Source organism: Typopeltis vanoorti, chromosome 22 (genome assembly GCF_054136105.1).
Source record: "Typopeltis vanoorti isolate ZY-2024b chromosome 22, IOZ_Tvanoo_1.0, whole genome shotgun sequence".
NCBI lineage: Eukaryota > Metazoa > Arthropoda > Arachnida > Uropygi > Thelyphonidae > Typopeltis > Typopeltis vanoorti.
The window spans coordinates 7,510,641-7,533,957 of record NC_143570.1 but is presented as its reverse complement, the minus strand read 5'-3'; the positions used below and the strand labels follow the sequence as shown (position 1 = coordinate 7,533,957).

Here is a 23,317-nt window from a genome sequence, read left to right as displayed (position 1 = left end):
ACCGGTCCTGATCTCAAAAATATCCTCTGAATTAATCCTATAGAAACCCTTTAGCAATTTGAATGGCTCAATCATATCTCTCCTTTTCTGCCTATCTAATTTCTGCAACACACAAATCCTCAACCTGTTCTCATAAGGTTCATTCCATAGACTTGCTATCATCTTGGTCACTCGCCTCTGGATCCTCTCCGCCTCCTCCCCCATCAAGAAGAAACCTAGGTGACCAAATCTAGGCACAGTAGTCGAGATGAGGTCTTATCAAGGCTCCTTACAGAGGTACAATAACTTGCTTGTCTCTGCTCATCAAAGCATTTTTCAACAACCAAGTGAGTTGATGAGCTGATTTAGCTACTTTTGCAGTGTGCCCCCCTAAACTTCATCTCACTATCCACCAACACTCCCAAGTTCCTGGCCTCATCAATCTCCTGGAGTACAGTTCCACCAATGTGGTATACTGCTGCTAATCTTTTCACCCCAAAATGCATAACCTTACATTTTGTCACATTAAATTGGCATCCATTCTCCTTATCCTAGAACTCCAATCTATCCAAATCGTCCTGCAAGATTTTGATATCATCTGCATTCAGTATTGCCCTACCCAGCTTTGCATCATCAGCGAACAAATGAACTGTTCCTCTTAGATCCTTCCCTACATCGTTAATGAACAAATTAAACAGCAGTGGTCCAAGAACAGAACCCTGTGGCACACCACTAGTCACAGGCCGTCTTTTGGACTCTACCCCTGAATAAACTACTCTCTGATATCTTTCCATCAACCACCCACCTATCCATCTCACCAACCCTATATCCATTCCCATATGTTGTAGTTTACGGATTAGAATTCCATGTGGTATCCTGTCAAATGCCTTAGCCAGGACCTGAAGTATCACTGTAAACCCATTACCCTTATCCAGTCCAGCCATCACTGTGTTATAAAACTTGAGCAAGTTACTGAGGCATGATCTACCCTTCACAAAGCCATGCTGTCCCCCATACAGTATCTCATTTTCATCAATCCATTCCTGTATTTTTCCCTTGACTACTTTCTCCAAGGCCTTGACAATGACTTCTGATATGCTGATTGGTTGGTAATTTGCAACAGTAGTCTTGGATCCTCCTTTATGCAGTGGAACTATTTTCCTCCTCTTTCCACACCTTCGGGACTAAACCAGACCTGAGACTCAGATTAAACAACATGGTCAAGGGCACTGTTAATTCTTTAGCCACTTCATGTAAGACCCGTGCCGGTGTACTATCCAATCCCACAGATGTATTCACATTAAGGTTCTGTAATAGGCTATTCACCTCCACTTCATTCATCACAATTCCCCTATAAACTAATGGTTCCTTCATTTTTTCAATGTCACCACCTGGTTGATATACTCTTGCAAAGTGCTCGCTCAGTAATTCCGCTATATCAACTGATTCAGTGACCTCCTTACCATCATCATTCCTTAAAATCATTTTGCCGTGTACAGTTTTTTTTTTTTTTTTTGCTTGCAGCATATTGAAAGAACTGTTTGGGATTCTCTTTGGCTTGTATAGTTAGTTTCCTTTCATAATCTGCTTTTGCTTTTTTTACCACACTTGTTACCCTTCTGGCCTGCACTTATACCATTCGTGTGCCTGCAGGTCACCTCTTTCTTTAAATTCCCTCCACTGTTGTTTCTTTTTTTGCAGCTCAAGCTTAATGGTGTTATTCATCCATTTAACCCCTACTTGTTTTACTATTCGGACCCTAGGTATACAATCAGCCATAACCTCCTGTAAATGCTCCTTGACCACTTCCCATGCTCTATCGACATCCAGCCCTTGCAGTTTTACATGCCATGGCACTGATCCAAGCAATCTCCTAAACTTGTCATACTTGCCAGTATAGTAATTCCACATATAGCCTGTCTTAATCGAGAATTCCACACCTTTAGCCACCTCCCAGGTCAAGACCTTATGATCACTCTCACCAACAAGGTCATATTCATTACAGTCAAATTCTCAGATGCTATTACCAGGTCAAGCACTCTCACACCCCCTAGTATTTTCAATTACATGCTGTCTCAGATAGTTATCCCTTAATAATTGAATAAAATCTGTTTCCTTCCTCACATGTGTCCTCTCCTCCTTCCAATCAATGTTACCATAGTTAAAATCCGACATAATAATTACCCTCCTTCCACTCATTTCATCAAATTGTTTATGCATACTATCTCCACCATCTATTCCACCACCTGGTCTATAGCAGCACCCAACTGTATATTTTGTTCTGCCAGTCTCAATATTATGGCTATTATAGCCTGTTTTTGTTTGGGAGGTCCTTTATTTTAAATACATTGGCTTTTATACTCAAGAAAATTTTCAGGCATTATAGGTGTATTTTAAAGGAAATTATAGCAGAATAATTGAGGAAGAAAATTTTGTACATATCTTGTTTAGATGCTAGGATGACTTCATTCTCCATATTTCTGCTGTTAGGCTGTTAAGGGGGGGGAACATGGGGGGGAGTGTTTGACACAAGGCGGGAAGAATAATTTTGAAAACCCGGGTTTTTTTCAAAATAATATATATACATATATATATATATTATTATACTTAAGGGCACTTCTTTGGGGAAGGGTTTTATGGGAAAACTGGGGTGGGAACATTTTCGGGATGAGTGTAGGGCTATGCCACGACCGTATGTTGTGTCTGCCAAAAAAGGGCATTTGTTGTCGCTTATTGGTCGGAGGCGTGACCCTCATTTGTAAATTTTGGAGCTTCCAACATTCGGAAATTAGGTAGGGTTGGTAGACGTTGATTGAGTTTTTGTCACATTTTATGGCTATTGTTTCGGATATTTTAAGCATTATTTCGTTGTCTTGTTTGTCTATTATTATAGCCTTGCCGATTTGCAGGATTTGTTTCAGTTCAAGGGCATGAGCCGCTATTTCTGTCTTCCCTGTACTCTGTATTCTATTTTTCTTTTTGATATTGCGTTGTTTTTTAGTGTTTAAATGTTCCGGAATAGGGATGTTACAGTTCCGGAAGTGTTCTTGTAGTCTGGTCCATAAAGACCTAATGGTAGAGCCTGTGTTGGTGATGTCAGTCTTTTTGGCAAGGAAATTTGTAGTCTACGTTGTGGTGTTCAAATATTTCTTTGTGTGAGCGATTTAGTGGGTTTTAGGAGAGGTGTTAATTTTTGGTTCGTGGTGAATGCTAGTTTATAGTCCGTGTGTTTGAAAATGTATTTGTAGGCTTTGTGTTGGGAAGTCAGTTTTGGTTGTATTGTTGTTATGACTGGTTTTTGCCATTCTGTTTGCGTAATTTATTAGTTGTGTGGGATAGTTGTGATTTTTAAATATCCGTGTTCAATTTTTTAATTCCATGTTAAGATAATTACGGTTGGTTCAGAATTTGTAAGCATTTATAAATTGTAATAGGATGATTGATTTTTTAACGGAATATGGGTGGTATGAATCGAAATGCAGGTAGTTGATGATATGTGGGGGTTTGTGGTATATTTTCGTAGCTATTTTGTTGTTAGTTCTGATTAGTGTCAGGTTTAAGAAATTGATGGATTTGTTCCGTTCAGTTTCCATGGTGAATGTTAGTCTGTTGCTGTAATTGTTGAGGGATGTTTGTAAGACGGTGTTATGTCGTTACTTTTTCTATATTATACCTTGTTCTACCTCTAAATAGCCCACTTTCTAATCTACTGTTTTGCCCTTAAAATATTAATTCAGTACTATTTCCTTTTCGGATATTTCTTTTAATTGTTTCCGACTGTGGCGTGCTGTCTATCGCTCCGCAGGAAACTTTCTCCAATGTGACATTCTGCTAAGGCTCGATTCTGCATAGGCCGTCATATCGCGATCAATTCTGCTTGGAAATCTTCAAGCATTCTCAAGAAAAGAACCCGCCATCCGTCATCACTGTAGTCGATCCACTGCTCTCTCACGACTCCCCTGACAAACCTCCTAAAACTCGAATCCAGGAACCTAAAAAGAAAAAGCCTGTAAAATGGCACGCTTCGTCTTTTATTCAACCTTTTCGGGCGCCCTCTAATCGATGTGGTTTTCACCCACGAACCCCATCGTTCATGCCCCTTGAGTGATCCTACACTCTCCCTAATCTGTTAGGTTACATTATTCCAGGTAGCTGTTCTGACGTCATTTTCCACGTAGGTATAGCCTCCATCTCTACGCTTGACTCGTACAGATTATACGCGATTATTCCAGATTACTACTTATAAATTTTCTCAGAATTTCGTAATCTATTAGACAGCTTAATGGGAATTACAAATAACTTAACAATTCCCTTACACAATTCTTACTATTTTGACACAAAATTCTGTGCTTCTCATTTCAGTTATGCAGGAATAACTCTCACTATATGGCACACATGGACCATACATTATTACATAACATAAAATAATACTTCATAATTATTAGCTGATGTGCGGAAATCTCCTTAATTAGTAGTATTTATCATGTTAAATCCTGAATAAAGAATTTACTTGTAAAGCTCTCCATTCAGGATCTAACAACTGGAAGAACGACAGTATGTTGCGCCCTTCGATTGGAAAAGGCCTAAGTTTGATTCTTGTCATGATGAAAAAAAAAACAATAAAGATTCTTCTCAATTGAAGTGAGTTATAATCTCATATGGAGGTAGCAGAGTTTTTTTCTCCCTGGAACTCAGGTTTTTCATCCCACATACAGACAAATCAGCCTTGAGTACACATACAATTTACAGACCAAAAATACTAGTAGTGGGCAGCATTGATATCGGTAAGGATGGTAGTGGTTCACTGTAGTTGGTGGATTGGGTAGTGGAGACAGAGAGTTGTAGAGTAGGTGCTCTCTCTCTCTCTCTCGATGAGTCTTTGGAGGCAGTAATAATAATAAATAGTTAATTTTGAACTGCAGACATTTCACACCAGCCTTTATATATTTTAACAGACTTAACAGAACAACTTAACCAACACATCTTTTCTAAATTATAAATTTAGTTTAAAATAACTGATGTTTTTTAAACAGCCCCAAATCCTAAACAAAACAATGCAGCTGTGCAAAAATCAGTCATACTCATGATACTACCTCTGCTATTTAACTGTAACTGCCTTAAGACAGTCAGTTAATGTTATAAGAAACATTTCATTAATTTTATTTCAAATAAGTTGCTTGATAATCTTATAATGAACAGCAACTAAATTAAAATTAAAGTAATTAAAGAAAACATAAGTCAAATAATCAAGAAACTTGACTGCAATACCTTGTAATTAATTATATTAGAAAATCTTTTTATTAATTATCTTGGTTACATTAACCTTACTTCTTGCTTATGCCAAGAAGCGTATCACCTGAAAGCATGAGGAGGAGGGGGGGGATATGATTGAGACATATAAGCTTGTCAGGAGTTATCATGTTGACATGGAGGAGATTTTTCATAGACTGGTAGAGGGGACTAGGATTACTGAAAACTGTATAAGGAGGGTGCAAGCAGAGGAGTGAGGAGTAGGTTCTTTTCATGGAGACTGGTTGGTGAGTGGAATGCATTGTGTGAGTGTGTTGTGGGTGTAGACACATTGAATCAGTTTAAGGTGTGGTTGGATGAACATTGTGTACAATAGTGTGTACCTTCCACAATGAGTCTCTGACTCCATGGAGGTTAAATCTTATTAATAAGAATAATTATTATTTACAAACATCCATCCCTCTATGAGATCCAAACATTTGTAGGTTGAAGAGCAGAGATGGTGTCCCTCAATCAGACAAGTCATCAACTGCATTTCCTGTTCTTTTGTGTAACTGGATTTTGTATATATTTATTTACCAGATGTTTTGTAACTGAATATAGTGTATATATATATATATATATATATATCAATCAGAGACCTTTCATAATTGGAAGCAAAAGATAATAAAATGACAAATTTATAGACGCTGCTAGTTATAGTACATTCTTCATTACATAATGTTACTTTTTTAGAGTCATTGTCATTCACATGCTTTATATTATTTTTTGACATTTTTAGGCACATATAAAGCGCAGATTAGTGTATGGTTTAAAAGAGGTTACAAAATATCTGAGATTTAATAAAGTGAAATGTGTAATTATTGCTCCTGATATTGAACGAATTAAATCAGAAGGTAAGGAAAATTTATTTTATTTTCATTTGCTTGCCATCATTTTATTTTCAATATTTGGATAACTAATTTTGTAATTGACTTACTATATATTTATAGGTGGGTTGGATGATGCCCTTGCCACAATAATTAAACTCTCAGAAGAATCTAGTGTGCCTTGTATTTTTGCTCTTCGCAGACGAACCATGGGAAAAATTTGTCTGAAACCAGTTCCAGTTAGTTGTGTTGGCATTTTTAACACCAGTGGTACTGAGGTAAATAAAATAAATTTTAATAATGTTGAATACAGTCTTAATAATTTTGAATAGTCAGTAAAATTCTTAAATATTTCCAACTTTTTTCTGATTCTACATTTTAATTGGAGTAATTTAAAATATATGCTATCCTGCCACAATATAATGACTATCTAGAATGACTGTTATTATTATTATTTTTTATATGACTCTTGCTCATGAAAGGTTTACTTGTAAACTTATGGTACATTTATGCTCTGCGGGATTAAGGAATTTTTTCTGTTTTTATTAACTTTATATGCTATTTTTTTGTATTTTTATTTTTTTTACATAGTCTGAAGCCCTGCTCTTAGAAACCTTGCTCTAGAGATCAAACATGGAATTTTTTTCAAGCTACCTCACACTTCCAATAAGTGGGTCTTGCACCAGTCGATAAATTCATCTCCCACCTAAAATATTGCATCTATAACATAACATAGGTTTGGTATTAGAATCTTTTTCTCATATTTGGAATAGTTCACCTAAATCCTCCCACAGAATGCTAGATTTACGTAGAAAAGAGCTATTTGCTTAATAGATAACTCTTCTCTCACTGACCTCTCTGCCCTCACCCCCCAAAATCACCTCATAGACTGTTTCTGCATTATGTCTTTTCTGCAGGTATTTCCTTCAATGGGCTGGCACTATTCCTCCACCTCCCTCTAATCATACACTATCTGATCAAAAGTATCCAGACATCCCTCTGTAATTCGTAAACTGATGTCTAGTTATCACTATGACCTCACTTACCAGTATAAAAGGAGGCACGGAGCTGTGTGTTGTTCAGTGATAAGAAATACGAGCAGAATGAGTAGGTCAAGGGAGCTCAATGACTTTGAACATGGACTAGTTATTGGTTGTCACATCAGTAATAAATCTGTCAGAGATATTTAAACCCTCCTCAAGTTGCCCAAGTCAACAGTTGATTGTGAAATGGAAATGTGAAGGCACAACCACAACAAAACCACGGTCGGGTAGACTAGACCGTGTTTAATGACAGACAGGGACTGTCAAGCGTTGAAGAAGATGGTTTGTAGAAATCGCCAGACATTGAGTGAAACAATCACCTGGGAGTTTCATAGTGCTACTAACCATCCAGCCAGTACCATGACTGTGCATTGAGAGTTAGGAGGAATGGGGTTCCATGGTCAAGCAGCTGCCCATAAACCAAACATTTCTTCTGTGAATGCTAAGTGTTGTCTGCAGTGGTGTAAAGAGCACTGCCAGTGGACAACTGGAAATGTGCAATTTGGAGTGATGAATCACGCTTTACCATGGCAATCCAATGGGAGGGTCTGGGTGTGGCGAATGCCTGGAGAACAATTCCTGCAAGTGTGTATAGTGCCAACAGTGAAATTTGGAGGAGGTGACTTTACAGTATGGGAATGGTTTTTATGGAATGGACTTGGCTTCTCATAACACTACATGTAAATCTAAATATGGAAGAGTACAAGGACATTTTGACCTGTTGCATACTGTCTATGACAATGCTACCTGCCATATAGCAAGGTGTGTGAGGGAATGATTTGTGGACAATAACATTCCAGAAATTGACTGGCCGGCCAAGAGCCCTGACCTGAATTCCATAGAACACCTTTGGAATGAATTAGAATGCCGATTTCGCTCCAGACCCCAACGATCCAAATCGCAAACTGCTCTGGCTACGTCTCTTCAGGAAGAATGGTCTGCCATTCCTCCAGAGACGTTCCGACACCTGGTAGAAATTCCCCCGGCAGAGTTAGAGCTGTCATAGAAGCAAAAGTTGGTCCCACCCCGTATTAATGTCCACTACTGGAAAGTCTGATTACAGTTTCAAGTAGGTGTCCAGATACTTTTGATCAGATAGTATATATGAACATGGGCAACTGCCAGTTAACATTTGTTTGCTGTTAAACTACAGGCTCACTGAACCAACTTCTCATCCTCTTCCTTTATTCCACATACCTCATTGGAACATTCGTCCATGTACCATTTTCTCCAATGCATAAAAATTCCATCTCTTCAAGAAACATATTAAGATTCTTTTCTTTTCTCTCGTCCCATGTGAGGCATATGTTTGTGATGATCTCCCAGTAACAGTACTGGTTCTTTTCATTCTTATTCTTTTTCTATGCTTCTCTTCCCATATTATTCTCTTGAGTGTTTTTTACTGTCCTGTCTTCCAGACTAGAGGATCTCAAAGTTTCTCAGTTCACAGTGCCCTTAGTGATTTTTTTCAGTGTCTGTAGGCCAAAAGAAATACCTAACTGTTCTGTTGATTAAGAGTTAGGTTCAAACTATTTAATAAGTATTTGTGTCCTAACAACTTAGTAGCCATTTGAAAAAAATAATACACATAAATGATGCACTGCAGCACCATGTACACAGTTTGGGAACCTCTGTTCTAGACTACCATCACTGAGATTCAATGCCTTGCCACTGTGTTTGCCATGTATTGCGACCTGTGGGCATCCAGAAAGGTTGGGGGGGGGGGGGAATCCTGGTAGTCTTGCACTATTTTGTCCACTGTTTCAGCAAGACACACAGTCCTGGATAGCCCAGCCAGGATTAATTGACTAGTGGAGTTGTCTTCATGGGTCAACAGTGTTGCAGTAAGTCTCCTTTCCCATGATCCACTGACAGGACCCAAGGCTTGCTGTGGTGTCAGTATGTTGTTCAGGGTAACCTTGGCATCCCACTCCCAAGAATAGTCATTACTTGCTAGAGATTTTTTATCTTCTCTTATTTATCTTATTTATCAGTCTCAATCATGTAGAAACCATAGAAATATCAACCAAAAATCAAAATAGGAAACAAAAAACATCAGAAGCTGAAAAAAAAAATACACCCCTTTTCTTAATCCTGTATTCAGCAGGGAAAAATGTAACCTCCTTCATATAGAAGGGTTTTTAGAAGGATTGACAAAATTTCAAAAAGCTGTAAAGAAACTGTGTTCAGGAGGCATTCTTTTTGAAGTAGCAACAGTATCACACTCAGAAAAATTGCTTCATGCAACATCTATTCAGGGAATATCAATTACAGGTATCTCCAAAACCTTACTTTTTTTAGAGGTGTAATATCAGAGTGAGACCTTCATGATGCTTCTGATAAGGCAATCTGTTCAGAACTCAGAAACTGAAGTGACAGCCATAAGAAGAATCCTTATACATTGGGGTTGAGTTCGAGGTTATATCGTAGTGTGTAGTGTTCGTGCAAGCTCCTGATAAGATAAGTATTATTTTCAGTTATCATTGATAAAATTACTTAATATTGCGTAGTTTTGTTTACCTTGCGTATTTTAGTGCATCTATTTGTGTGTTTTTGGTGTGTTATAACTTATTATTTGATAAAACACGTTGCAATAATTATGGCACTTATACGAAGGAAAATGGCGGCCAGTAATGATGGTTCGCCATCTTTATCAAAGAACGGTAGTATAAAAGAAATGAGTCAGTGTACTAGCTGTGAAATGTATGCTTTGCGGAGTGTGGTCGGAGTGTGGATAGATGATAATAAAGGATTGAATGTGTGTAGAAAATGTAGGGAGAATGAGGAATTGAAGTGTATTTCGGATCGTGAGTGTGATATTTTTGTCAAACTTCAGAATGAAGAAAATAGCGATATGACAAGAAACGGCAAGGTGAGAATTATGAGAGTGTGAATGTAGAAAGTGTGAATGATAGTATTAATGGTTTCTCAGAGAATAAAAAAAGATGAGATAGATGCATTGAGTGAGATCGCGTTGTTGAATGGTGCGATAGAAAGGGCAAAACAGCAGCTAGAGTGCATGAACAAAAGTCGACTGAATGAACCAACCAATAATAAAAAGCATGATAGGAAAAATAAGCATATGAGTGTGAACATGAACAAAATGAAGGATAAAGTGCTGTATGGAGACTCGTTAGTACGAGGTGTGTTAGTAGAGGATTTGACAAAATCGTACCAACCTGGTGCGACCATAAAGGATGTAACTGAGTCTATTAGAGAGCAAAAGGAAAGGGTGAAAGAAATGATTGTTGTGGCAGGTACGAATGATTTGAAAGGAGATAAAATGGAAATGATAGAAGACCTGAATGAATTGTTTGAGGTAGCAAAAGAAAAGAGTGAGAGAGGTAGAATGATTAGTCTTTTGCCACGGTATGACAGTGAAATGTTTAAAAGGAGAGCCATAATTGCGAATGACTTTATGCGTGGGTTATGTATGACGAGTGGTGTGGAATTTGTGGACGTGTGGAGTGAGTTTGATGGGCGAAAGGATCTATATAAGATGGATGGCTTGCATTTGAATGGTTATGGTGTAAGAAGACTTGAGAAAGTGTTGCTGAATGTAGTGGATGTGCAAATTCAGGGAAACTAGATTTGTTAAGGGGGGGGGGGAGTAGATATACAGTCCTTAGGGAGGCAGTTGAATGTAAGAATGAATATAATATGCTAGAGCAAATAAGGACAACAAACCAGAGTGGGATAGTTAATATAAGGCATCAAGGTAGGGTTGGGGCTAATGGGGGTCTTAAATTCATGTACACTAATACTAGGAGTATTAGGAACAAGAAGGAAGAGTTTTTGGCCATGGTTGGCACTTCCAGACCACTTATTGGTATTAGTGAAACATGGCTGACTGTAGATGATATAGCTAGTGGGATTGAATGTGATGGGTATAGTGTGTTCAGGAATGACAGAGAGAATAAAATGGGGGGAGGAGTATTGTTGATGACGGCTGATGAGCTACAGCCTAGGAGAATAGAAGTTGAATTGCAGGATAGAGAAAAGAGCACATTTGAGGGCATTTGGTGTGAGATTGTGGCTAGCAGAACTAAATATACAATTGGGTGCTGCTATAGACCAGGTGATGGAAAAGATGGTGATGACAGTATGTACAAGCAAATAGAAGAAATGAGTGGAAGGAGGGTGATTATTATGGGAGATTTCAACTATGGTCGCATTGATTGGAGTGAGGAGAGGACACGGGAGGAAGGAATTGGATTTTAAGCGGTTATTAAGGGATAACTATCTGCGACAGCATGTAATGGAAAATACTAGGGGTCAGAGAGTGCTTGACCTAGTAATTACATCTGAGGATTTGGCTGTAACAAATATGACCACATTGCCACCAATCGGTGAGAGTGATCATAGGGTCTTGACTTGGGAGGTGGCTAAAGGTGTAGAATTTTCAATTAAGACAGGGTACATGTGGAATTATCGGGCTGGAAAGTATGACAAGCTTAGGAGTTTGATTGGCTTAGTGCCATGGCATGTACAACTGCAAGAACTAGAAGTTGATAGTGCATGGGAGGTAGTTAAGAAGTGCTTGCATGAAGCAATGGCTGACTGTATACCTAGAGTCCGAATAATAAATCAAGTAGGGGTTAAATGGATGAATAACACCATTAAGCTTGAGCTGCAAAAAAAGAAACAACTATGGAGGGGAATTTAAGGAGAAAGGTGACCGGCAGGCACATGAACGGTATAAAGCGCAGGCCAGAAGGGTGACGAGTGTGGTAAGAAAAGCAGAAAAGGATTACGAAAGAACATTGACCATGCAGGCTAAAGAGAATCCTAAACAGTTTTTTAGATATGTAGCAAGTAAAAGGAAAAATCTACATGGCAGAATCATTTTAAAGAATGCCGATGGTAAGGAGGTAACTGAATCAGTTGAGATAGCTGAGTTACTGAGTGAGCAGTTTGCAAGAATATATCATCCAGGTGGTGACATTGCAGAAACGAATAAACCAATAGATTATACGGGAATTGTGGTGAGTGAAGTGGAGGTGAGTAGTCTATTGCATAACCTCAATGTCAATACATCTGTAGGATTGGATGGTATACCAGCTCATGTAGTACAAGAAGCAGCTAAAGAATTGTCAGTACCCTTCACCATTTTGTTTAATTTGAGTCTCGGGTCTGGGTTAGTCCCGAGCGGGTGGAAGGAGGGGAAAATAGTTTCACTGCATAAAGGTGGTTCCAAGACTGCTGTTGTAAATTACCGACCGATTAGCATATCAGGAATCATTGTCAAAGTCTTAGAGAAATTAGTCAAGAAAAGAATACAGGATTGAATAGATGAAAATGGGATATTGTATGCGGAACAACATGGTTTTGTGAAGGGTAGATCATGCCTCAGTAACTTGCTCACGTTTTATAACACAGTGACGGCTGAACTGGATATGGGTAATGGGTTTACAGTGATACTACTGGACCTTGCCAAGGCCTTTGACAGGATACCACAGGGTGGTTGAAGGAGAGATACCAGAGAGTGGTTTATTCAGGAGTGGAGTCAAAAAAATGTCTTGTGACTAGTGGAGTACCGCAGGGCTCTGTTCTTGGACCACTGCTTTTCAATTTGTTCATCAATGATATTGGAAAGGATTTGAGAGGAAGTGTTCACTTGTTTGCCGATGATGCAAAGCTGGGTAGAGTAATTGTGAGTGCACACAGGATGTCAAAATTTTACAGGATGATTTGGATAGTTTGGAGGACTGGGCTAGGAAAAATGGATGTCAGTTTAATGTGGCAAAGTGTAAGGTTATGCACTTTGGTGTGAAAAGAACAGCAGCAGTATATCTCATTGGTGGAACCGTACTCCAGGAGATTGATGAGGCCAGGGATTTGGGAGTGCTGGTGGATAGGGAGTTGAAGTTTAGGGGGCACATTGCAAAAGTGACTAAAACAGCTCACCAAATCACTTGGCTTATGAAAAATACTTGAACATGCAGAGACAAACAAGTTGTTGTTCCTCTGTATCGAGCCTTGATAAGACCCCATCTGGACATCTGTGCCCAGTTATGGGCACCAGGGTTTCTTCGTGATGGGGAGGAAGTGGAGAGGATCCAGAGACGAGTGACCAAGATGATAGCAAGTCTGTGGAATGAACCTTATGAGAATAGGTTGAGGATTTGTGGGTTGCAGAAATTGGACGATAGGCGAAGGAGGGGTGATATGATTGAGACATTCAAATTACTGAAGAGTTTTTATAAGATTGATCCAGAAGATATTTTTGAAAATATGACTGGTGGTGGGAGGACTAGGGGCCATGCATGGAAGCTGAGCAAGAGCGTGGTTGACAAGGGTGTTAGAGCTAGGTTTTTTACTTGGAGAGTGGTGAATGAGTGGAATAAGCTTCCAGAGTCTGTTGTGGGTGCTACGACCGTGAATGAGTTCAAGGCAAGATATGATAGATACTGTGTGAATGCTGAATAGTTATTCCAGACATGATGTTAGGGCCTCCCTCGATGAGTCTGTCGCCTGCTTGGAGTTTCCCGGAACAACAACAACAATAATAATAATACATATCCTCTGTGATATCTTTAAAGGTACCTGTGGCATAACTATAAATAATAAATTACGCAATAACCACAGTAATTAACTTTAATGAAATAAAGGTTCAAATATTTCTTACTATCTACACTGATGATGTACATCATCACTGATGATGTACATCATCAGTGTAGATAACAAGCACTTCAAAGGAATGGAATACAAAGTACGTAACAGTCGGATTACCAATTAAAAACTGTTGTCGTGTGCTAGAAATTAATATTAATAAAATATTGTTAAATAATTCTAAAAAACTATTTATTTGATGCATAAGATAAGAATCTCCCAAACGTTTGGGAAGGAGAGAGACAATCATTTCAATTCAGATTTGGCTGATGTAAAAGTGCTTTGCAACTTTCTTTGAAAAGGCATTCGTATTTAAACTCGCATCTGTGGAGAAGACAAGCTTTATCACACTGGATATTGTGTTTAGAGTCAATGCCATGTTGTGCCAGACTAGACTTTTGAAGTTTCATGTATTTGATATAATATTGATGTTCGTTCATTCTTTTTTCCGCATAATGCCCTGTTTTTCCAAAGTATGTTAAATTGCATTTGCACAGTATGTGGTAAATGCCAGCTAATGATAGAGGTGTCAGTTTGTCTTTTGTAGATAACAACAGATGAGAAATTTTATTGATAGGAAAATATGTGGGAATGAGATGATACAACAAAATTCTGCCAATTGGTTCTGAGATGCCAGAAATACAAGGAATTGGAACTTTGCGTCTTTTGAAGAATCCTGAGGTGTTGGAACACAGGAGTCAATTATCTACTGGATTTGATTAGGGTTGTAACCATTAAATTCCATTAACTTTTTGAGTGAAAAGTTCTTGTTGTAAGCTTGAGAGAGAGGAGCACACTTTGTGCTCTATTAATTAAAGACTTGATAACACAATTTTTGAGAGGTGTGATGAGCAGACTTTTGATGAATGTATCTGCCAGTAAAGGTAGGTTTGTACCTTTATTTCATTAAAGTTAATTAAATTACTGTGGTTATTATGTAATTTATTATTTATATCCTCTGTCATGTAATGTTCCATTTTTTTTAATCTTATTTAAAAAAATAATGGAATATTATATGACAGAGGATCAAAGACATAGCTTCTGAAATCCTTTAATAGATGACCCGTTAACAAATAGCATAGATTCCACAGGAAGATAAAATAATTAATATACATAGTGCCCTAGAGGGAGTCAAGTATAACAACATATTTTTCCTGTTGAAGAAGAAATGATAGACACTGGCTATCCACAATTCTTGGAGAGGAAAAAATTCTAGACTAATGAAAACAAAACCCTGTTGAAGAAGAAATGATAGACACTGGCTATCCACAATTCTTGGAGAGGAAAAAATTCTAGACTAATGAAAACAAAACCTCTCAACATAAGAAGCCATATGATACCATCAAAAAGAAATAATGAAATGATTCCTACAATGGAATTGTCATCGATTCCTACAAAAGCTCTCCTGAAGAAGTATAAGCCATTATGCTTCTGCCTACAGAAACATGCTTGATGCCAGTGATAACCTGGCATTATGGAATGTAAGTGCCATTCATAAGGACAGGACAAGAAATGAGCCTGCTGGTGTAGGAGTCACCATCCTATTGGGCTACCACATATCCTTCCAACAAATCTCACTTAATACCAACATAGAAGCATTTGTCATTCAACTCACAGTCAGAACTCTGATAACAGCATGTTGCATCTATCTTCCTTCTTCAATGGATATCTCTCAGGATTATCTTGATACCACTGTATTGTAGTTACCACCCCTTACTTTTAATGGGGGATTTAAATGGATGCATAACCTTTGAGTAGTGCCCCGAACAAACATTAGAGGAGGAGGAGCTGTAGAATGTTCGACAACAACAATCTCTCACTCTTGAACACCAGAAGCAATACCTTCTTCCACATGCCTACTTGAGCATTTACTGCTATTGACTTAACTGTCTGCTCACTCTTCCTCTTTTCCACTGTTCAAGTGGGAAACTAAAGACAACTTGTATGGGAGCGACCATTCCACCCCCCCCCTCAACCGTTTTACATGGTAACCATGTACTACATCACAGATATCACAATGATCAAGCTGACTGGCCCACTTCTCTACTTCAGCAAAGTTCACTTCTGCAACAGTCAGCTCATTCCCTATCAGTGATGCAGTGAACCATATGACCAAGTTTATTTTGCAAGCTGCAACAACTGCAATTCCTAAAGCATCTAGTCGGTCTCACATTTCCCTAAGCCATTGTGGAATGATGATTGCACATCAGCCAGGGAAGCTCAGAAGCTTGGAGTATCTTCTGCAGATACCCTACAACAACAAATCTTATTGCTTTCAAACATGCTCAAGCCTGAACAAGATACTTTTGTCATCAGAGCCAGAAGGAATCTTGTATCCATTATATATCTTCTATAACAAGATCAACCAAGAGCAAAGAAATATGAGATTAAAATCTGGAAACTCAAAGATAAAGCTGTCAATACCTGCTGATACTTTATATATTCAGCTGGCAGACTCCGAGCAGCTGTCCAAGGAACTTACTCTTAGGACACTTCTGTTTGACAGGATGAGTCCATTTCCATCACTGCAACCTGATAGACTGTTTGCATATGCATGTACACTAATTCAGGGGATCCTAAGATACTCTGGAAAAGTTTAAATAGAAGCAGCATGTTTCAGTCTTGGTAGTGCTTGGAATAAGATGCCATGTCTCAAAGAAATAGCTTAGCTCCTCTAGGTGACTTGTTAGTATGTGCTCTATAGTACAGAAGTTCTGGTGATGGGATGTAATGCATAGATCATCAGCATATGCAAATTTTCTAGACATTGTCCTTGGAAGGTCAGAAATATACATATTGAATAAAAGAGGGGCCAGAACTGACCCTTGTGGGAGTCTGTTGTTAAGTGTTCTTGGCTTGCTCATATCATATATAACTACCCGTATTATTCTATTAGACAGAATAGCATTGATCAGATGGATCATATTTTTTACATTTCAGTATTTCAAGGAACTTATAGATCATGCCATTCCTCCATACATTGTCATATGCAGCAATCTATAAAATCTATAAAGACTGCACCAGTTCTAAAGCATTTTTTGTAACCAGATTCTATATGAGTCAGGGCCAAAACTTGACCTTCACAGCTGTACCCATGCCTGAAACTGGCCTGTTCATGAGAGAGAGAGAGAGTGCCAATAATAATAGTGCTAATTCTATTGTAAATAAGTCTTTCTAATAGCTTAAGTTATACACTGAGCAGTACTTTAGGGTATAGTTTTCAGGTGTATCAGTGGGCTTTCCAGGTTTCAGGATGGCTATTATCTTCAATTTTTTAGATTCTGCTGATTATCTGCCACTGTAAGATATTAGAGAAGACTTTTGTCAGCCATACTATTGTATTTGGTCCAGAGTTTTTTAAAAATTCAGGAGTGCTGCAAGATGTTCTTCTTTGGTGAATGGATTCGATAGATCAGTTGCTTCAGAACAATCTTCTTTAAGTCTGGTCAGTTGCTTCCTAATTATTTTAGTGTGTGTTTTTTCTGATTTAGCTCTGGATAGATTCACTATCCTATTGGTGATATAGTTGGCCATAACAGCAGCTTTCTTTCTTGAGCCTTCCTGCTTGAATGTTTAAAGTTCAGTTTTTCGATGGTGTCAATCCATTTATTTTTTCTGGCTTCATTTAAGCTGCTTATAAGATCATCTGCAACATCTACACATACTCTATTCAAAAAAGTCGTTATAAAGTGCTTTGCTGGTTTTACTCCTTCCAGGTATGTATTCTTTTCTAGCACCTCTAGAGATATGTTTTTTGGCTTTAGAAATTACTATTTTCACAAATCTTTGGTAGTTACAAGGTCGTGGTGGAATCCAGTCACATTTTTATCTAGACCTGATGAAAAGTTGTTTCAATTTGCCTTGGCAATATTCCATCGTGGCATTGGTGTAGTTTCAGTAATTCAATTTGAGGGCCCACCTCAATAAAGACAGGGTGGTATTGGCTGTGTGCGAATTTTCCTATAATGCAATGGCTGGTCAGTGCTGGGAAGCCCTTTGATCGGTTGTAACAAAACATACGTCAGGATTGGTGCCATTGTTCCATCTAACCAAGTTAAAAGTGCAGTTATCCTTGGAACCGAAAATCAGCTGTGTGTTGTTTGCATCTGCCCGCTCGGCACCATTTGCATCAATTTCTCAATACCCAATTATTATTATTACGGGCAACTCCGAGGAGTCCTTAGACTCATCGAGGAAGGCCCTAACATCATCAAGAACAACTATTCGACATTCACACAGTATCTGTCACACTTCGCCTTGAACTCATTTACAATCATGGCACCCACAACAGACTCTGGCAGCTTATTCCACTCATTCACCACTCTCCAAGTAAAAAACCTAGCTCTGACACCCTTGCAAACCAGACTCTTGCCCAGCTTCCATGTATGGCCCCTAGTACTCCCACCACCAGTCCTATTCTCAAAAATATCTTCTGAATTAAACTTATAGAAACCCTTCAGTAATTTGAATGCCTCAATCATATCTCCCCTTTTCCGCCTATCAACCAATTTTTGCAACCCACAAATCTTAAACCTGTTCTCATAAGGTTCATTCCATAGCCCTGCAATCATCTTGGTCACTCGCCTCTGGATCCTTTCTACCTCCTCCCCATCAAGAAGAAATGCTGGTGCCCATATCTGGGCACAGTAGTCTAGATGAGGTCTTTTCAAGGCTCGATACAGAGGAACAATAACCTGTTTGTCTCTTGTTAAAGTATTTTTCAGCAACCAAGTGATTTGATGAGCTGATGTAGTCACTTTTGCGATGTGCCCCCTAAACTTCAACTCCCTATCCACCAACACCCCCAAATCCCTGGCCTCGTCAATCTCCTGGAGTACAGTTCCACCAATGTGATATACTGCTGCTAATCTTTTCACCTCAAAATGCATAACCTTACATTTTGCCACATTAAATTGCCATCCATTCTCCTTAGCCCAGTCCTCCAAATTATCCAAATCATTCTGCAACTTTTGACATCCTGTGCACTCACAATTGCTCTACCCAACTTTGCATTATCAGCAAACAAATGAACAGTTCCTCTCAGATCTTTTCCTATATCTTTAATGAACAAATTGAACAGTAGTGGTCAAAGAACAGAGCCCTGCGGTACACTACTACTCACAGGCCATCTTTTGGACTCTACTCCTGAATAAACCACTCTCTGATATCTCTCCATCAACCACCCTCCTATCCATCTCACCAACCCTATATCCATCCCCATATGCTGCAGTTTACTGATTAGAATTCCATGTGGGTATCCTGTCAAAAGGCCTTAGCAAGGTCTAGTGGAATCACTGTAAACCCATTACTCTTATCCAGTTCAGCCGTCACTGTGTTATAAAATGTGATCAAGTTACTGAGTCATGATCTACTCTTCGCAAAATCATGCTGTCCCCAATACAGTATCCCATTTTCGTCTATCCAATCCTGTATTTTCCTCTTGACTATTTAGAAGAAACACATGTATAAACCACAGTGAAAATTATTTAATTATAAATATTTCATCCTAAGTATCTTAGGACATCATCAGTACAGTATTTAAACAAAAATTAGGAATAAAATACAGCTAAGGCGCATGATTACAATAGAATCTCATGAAAACGTGCATAACGTGCTAAAGTAGTACAAAAAAAAAAAAAAACCTTAATTTTTTAACACAGTTTTGTATGATAATTTCCCATACTTTAGGAATAGTAAGAACGTCGTTGCGGTTTAGGTTTGGTCTGTGTAGTAGGGCTTCAGAACTTTCTTTGTATAAACATTCACGTTTAAATATAGATCTATGTAAAAGTTTAGCCTTTTCCCAATGGATCCTATGGTTTGGATTTTCAATTCCATGTTGAGAGAGGCCAGATTTCTGCGGTTTAAGAAGACGAATGTGGTCTTGATGTTCCGAGATGCCTTTCTGAACAGACCTGCCTGTCTGTCCAAAGTAAGATAATTTGCATGAGCATGGAATCTCATAAACACTAGGTAACATCAAGGGTGAGAATTTGTCCTTAGGAGAAGGTAATAAGTTGTAAATTTGGTTGATAGGTTTGTAAGTAGTGGCAAAATTGTATTTCTTCATAATTTTAGAAAGACGTTCTGAGATGCCTTTAATGTAAGGTATGGGAATCCTATGCACTTCTTCCTGTCTGGTTTGATGTATGCAGAAGTGACTGATGATTTTTTGAGTTGTTTTGGGATTATATCCATTTAGGATGGCTGTATTTTCGATAACTTCTAATTCCTGGTTTAAAGATTCTTCAGAGGAGCAGAATTTGTGTGCTCTGGAAACTAGTGATTTAATAATGCCAGATTTCTGAGATGGACGATGAGCAGAAGAATTGCGAATGTAGCGACCTGAGCATGTAGGCTTGCGAAAGATGGAAGTGGCGATGGAACCGTCTTCTTTTCTTTTGATGTGTAAATCCAAAAAAGAGATACCCTGTGGAGATTCTTTTTCTAACGTAAAGTTGATGTGATGATGAAGACTAAACCTAAACCGCAACGACGTTCTTACTATTCCTAAAGTATGGGAAATTATCATACAAAACTGTGTTAAATAATTAAGTTTTTTTTTTTTTGTACTACTTTAGCACGTTATGCACATTTTCATGAGATTCTATTGTAATCATGCGCCCTAACTGTATGTTATTCCTAATTTTTCTTTAAATACTGTACTGATGATGTCCTAAGATACTTAGGATGAAATATTTACAATTAAATAATTTTCACTGTGGTTTATACGTGTGTTTCTTCTAATTATGAACGCACCACAGGTTTTGTTATTTAAAAAAAAAAAAAACTCTTGACTATTTCTCCAAGACCTTGACAACAATTCCTGATGTGCTGATCGGTCGGTAATTTACAACCACAGTCTTGGAGCCTCCTTCCACCCCTTTGGGACTAACCCAGACCCGAGACTCAAATTAAACAAAATGGTCAAGGGTACTGACTATTCCTTAGCGTTTCACGTACAACACCAGCTGGTACACCATCCAACCCCACAGATGTATTCACATTAAGGTTTTGTAATAGACTATTCACCTCCAATTCATTCACCATAATTCCCGTATAAGCTGTTGGTTCCTTTTCCTGCAATATCACCACCTGGATGATATACTCTTGCAAAATGCTCGCTCAGTATTTCCACTATATCGACTGATTCTGTACCCTACCTTTGGTATTCTTTAAAATCATTCTGCTGTATGCATTTTTTCTTTTACTTGCAACATATCGAAAAAACTGTTTGGGATTCTCTTTAGCTTGCATGGCTAATGTTCTTTCATAATCCGATTTTGCTTTTCTTACCACACTCGTTACCTTCTGCCCTACTTGATTTATTATTCTGACTCTAGGTATACAGTCAGCCATTGCCTCCTGCAAACACTTCTTAACCACCTCCCATGCACTATCAACATCCAACCCTTGCAGTTTTACATGCCGTGCACTGAACTAATCAAACTCCTAAGCTTGTCATACTTACCAGCCCGATAATTTCACATGTACCCTGTCTTAATTATAAATTCCACACCTTTAGCCACCTCCCAAGTCAAGACCCTATGATCACGCTCACCAATTGGTGGCAATGTGGTCATGTTCGTTACAGCCAAATTCTCAGATGCAATTACTAGGTCAAGCACACTCTCTGACCCCTAGTATTTTCCATTGCATGCTGTCACAGATAGTTATCCCTTAATAATCACATAAAATCCAATTCCTTCCTCCCATATGTCCTCTCCTCCTTCCAATCAATGTTACCATAGTTGAAATCTCCCATAATAATTACCCTCCTTCCACTCATTTCTTCAATTTACTTATGCATACTATCTCCACCATCTATTCCATCACCTGGTCTATAGCAGCACCCAATTATATATTTTGTTCTGCTAGCCTCAATCTCACACCAAATAGCCTCAAATGTGCTCTATCCTGCAGTTCAACTTTTATTCTCCTTGGCTGCAGTTCATCAGCCTTCATCAATAACACTCCTCCCCCCATTTTATTCTCCCTGTCACTCCTGAACACACTATACCCCTCACCTTCAATCCCACTTGCTATATCATATTCTGTCAGCCATGTTTCACTAATGCCAATAACATGTGGCTTAGAAGTGCCATCCAAGGCCAATAATTCTTCCTTCTTGTTCCTAATACTTCTTGCATTAGTATAGATGAATTGCAGAAGCCCATTTGTCCCATCCCTGTTTTGATGCCTTATACTAACTGTTCCATTCTGATTTGTTGCCCTTCGTACTCGCTTGGGCATATTACACACATTCATAAACTCAACTGTCTCCCTGAAGTCTGCATATCTACTCCCACCCCCCCTTAATAACTCTAGTTTCCCTGATTCTGCACTTCCACTTCATTCAGTAACACCTTTTCCAGTCTCTGTACACCAAATCCATTCAAATGCAAACCATCTATCTTATATAAATCCTTTTGCCCATCGAACTCACTCCTCCTGCATAATCCGTGCATAAAGTCATTAGCAATAATGGCCCTTCTTCTATACTTTTCACTGTCATACCGTGGCAGCAGACTCACCATCCTAACTCTCTCACTCTTCTCTTTTGCTACAAATCATTCATTCCTAGTACTATTATCATTTCATTCACCCTCTGCTTTTGCATTCTAATTGACTCGCTTACATCCTTAATGTTCGCACCAGGTTGGTACGATTTTGTCATACTGTCATCTATCACAGCGCTTCCCAAACTGTGGGCTGCGTCCCCCTTGGGAGCCGTAGGTTTTGTTGAGGGGGGCCATGAAATAATGAAAACAAATTTAAAATGTTTTAAGACTAAGTAGATTTTTTTATTTTAAAAGAAACGTCTTTAACTTTTATTTTTTTTGTTATTTTTTATATTTTAATGGAAAAATTCACACATTGGTGTTGGTTCACAAACTTTGCTTCCTGCGTATTTCAGAGCTTAATGAAATTAATAAATATTGTTTATTCATATGTTTCATTTCAAAGCAGTGGTTAATTGTATTTACTTCGAATGCTCTCCAGGGAAGCTCCAAATCTTCCTGTCCCTTTCATCACGTATTCGTAATCAGCGACTGTTGATATTGACTTTATATACATATCAAAACTCATTTTATATTATCACTGTCATCCGAGCTAGTTTTCTGTTACCAATAAAAGTTTCGCATATACTTCACACATGAAAAAAAGCTTAAACAATTTCATGTGGGGAGATAGTAATTCGCTTGCAGTGTTAAACAACACCCCTCCCTAACAGCCACTATACTGAAGAGGCAATAAAAACAAGTACTTTTATTATGCCAGTGAATAACTTATGAGGAGTCTGTGTAATATATTTCTCAACAAATAGCACAATTAGAGACAACTGGGATAAAAACACACTAATTAATGAATCATGTCCCACTCATACAGAAACTATGCTGTATAGACTGAAACAAAACCATATGTTGCATGTGCAAACACAGTATCTAACTAAAAACTATTGTTATTAATTAGACGCGTGTGAGTTCGATTTCCTAAGGCAGCAATAAAATTCAACCGAACGTGTTAAAATTCGTAAAAGTGTTAAAACTAAGTAATATATAT

The 23,317-nt window shown here is 38.3% G+C and overlaps 1 protein-coding gene across 3 annotated transcripts in view; it reads left to right on the top strand.

The window, feature by feature from the left end:
* The window catches only part of Sbp2 (SECIS-binding protein 2), a 320,992-nt gene that overhangs the window by 282,161 nt on the left and 15,514 nt on the right, over nt 1-23,317 (top strand). For all 3 annotated transcript variants that reach the window (XM_090411737.1, XM_090411736.1, XM_090411738.1), the window contains 2 exons: nt 6,011-6,125; nt 6,222-6,376. In XM_090411737.1, coding sequence (XP_090267863.1) covers nt 6,011-6,125; nt 6,222-6,376 — 270 coding nt within the window. The remainder of the gene's footprint in view (nt 1-6,010; nt 6,126-6,221; nt 6,377-23,317) is intronic.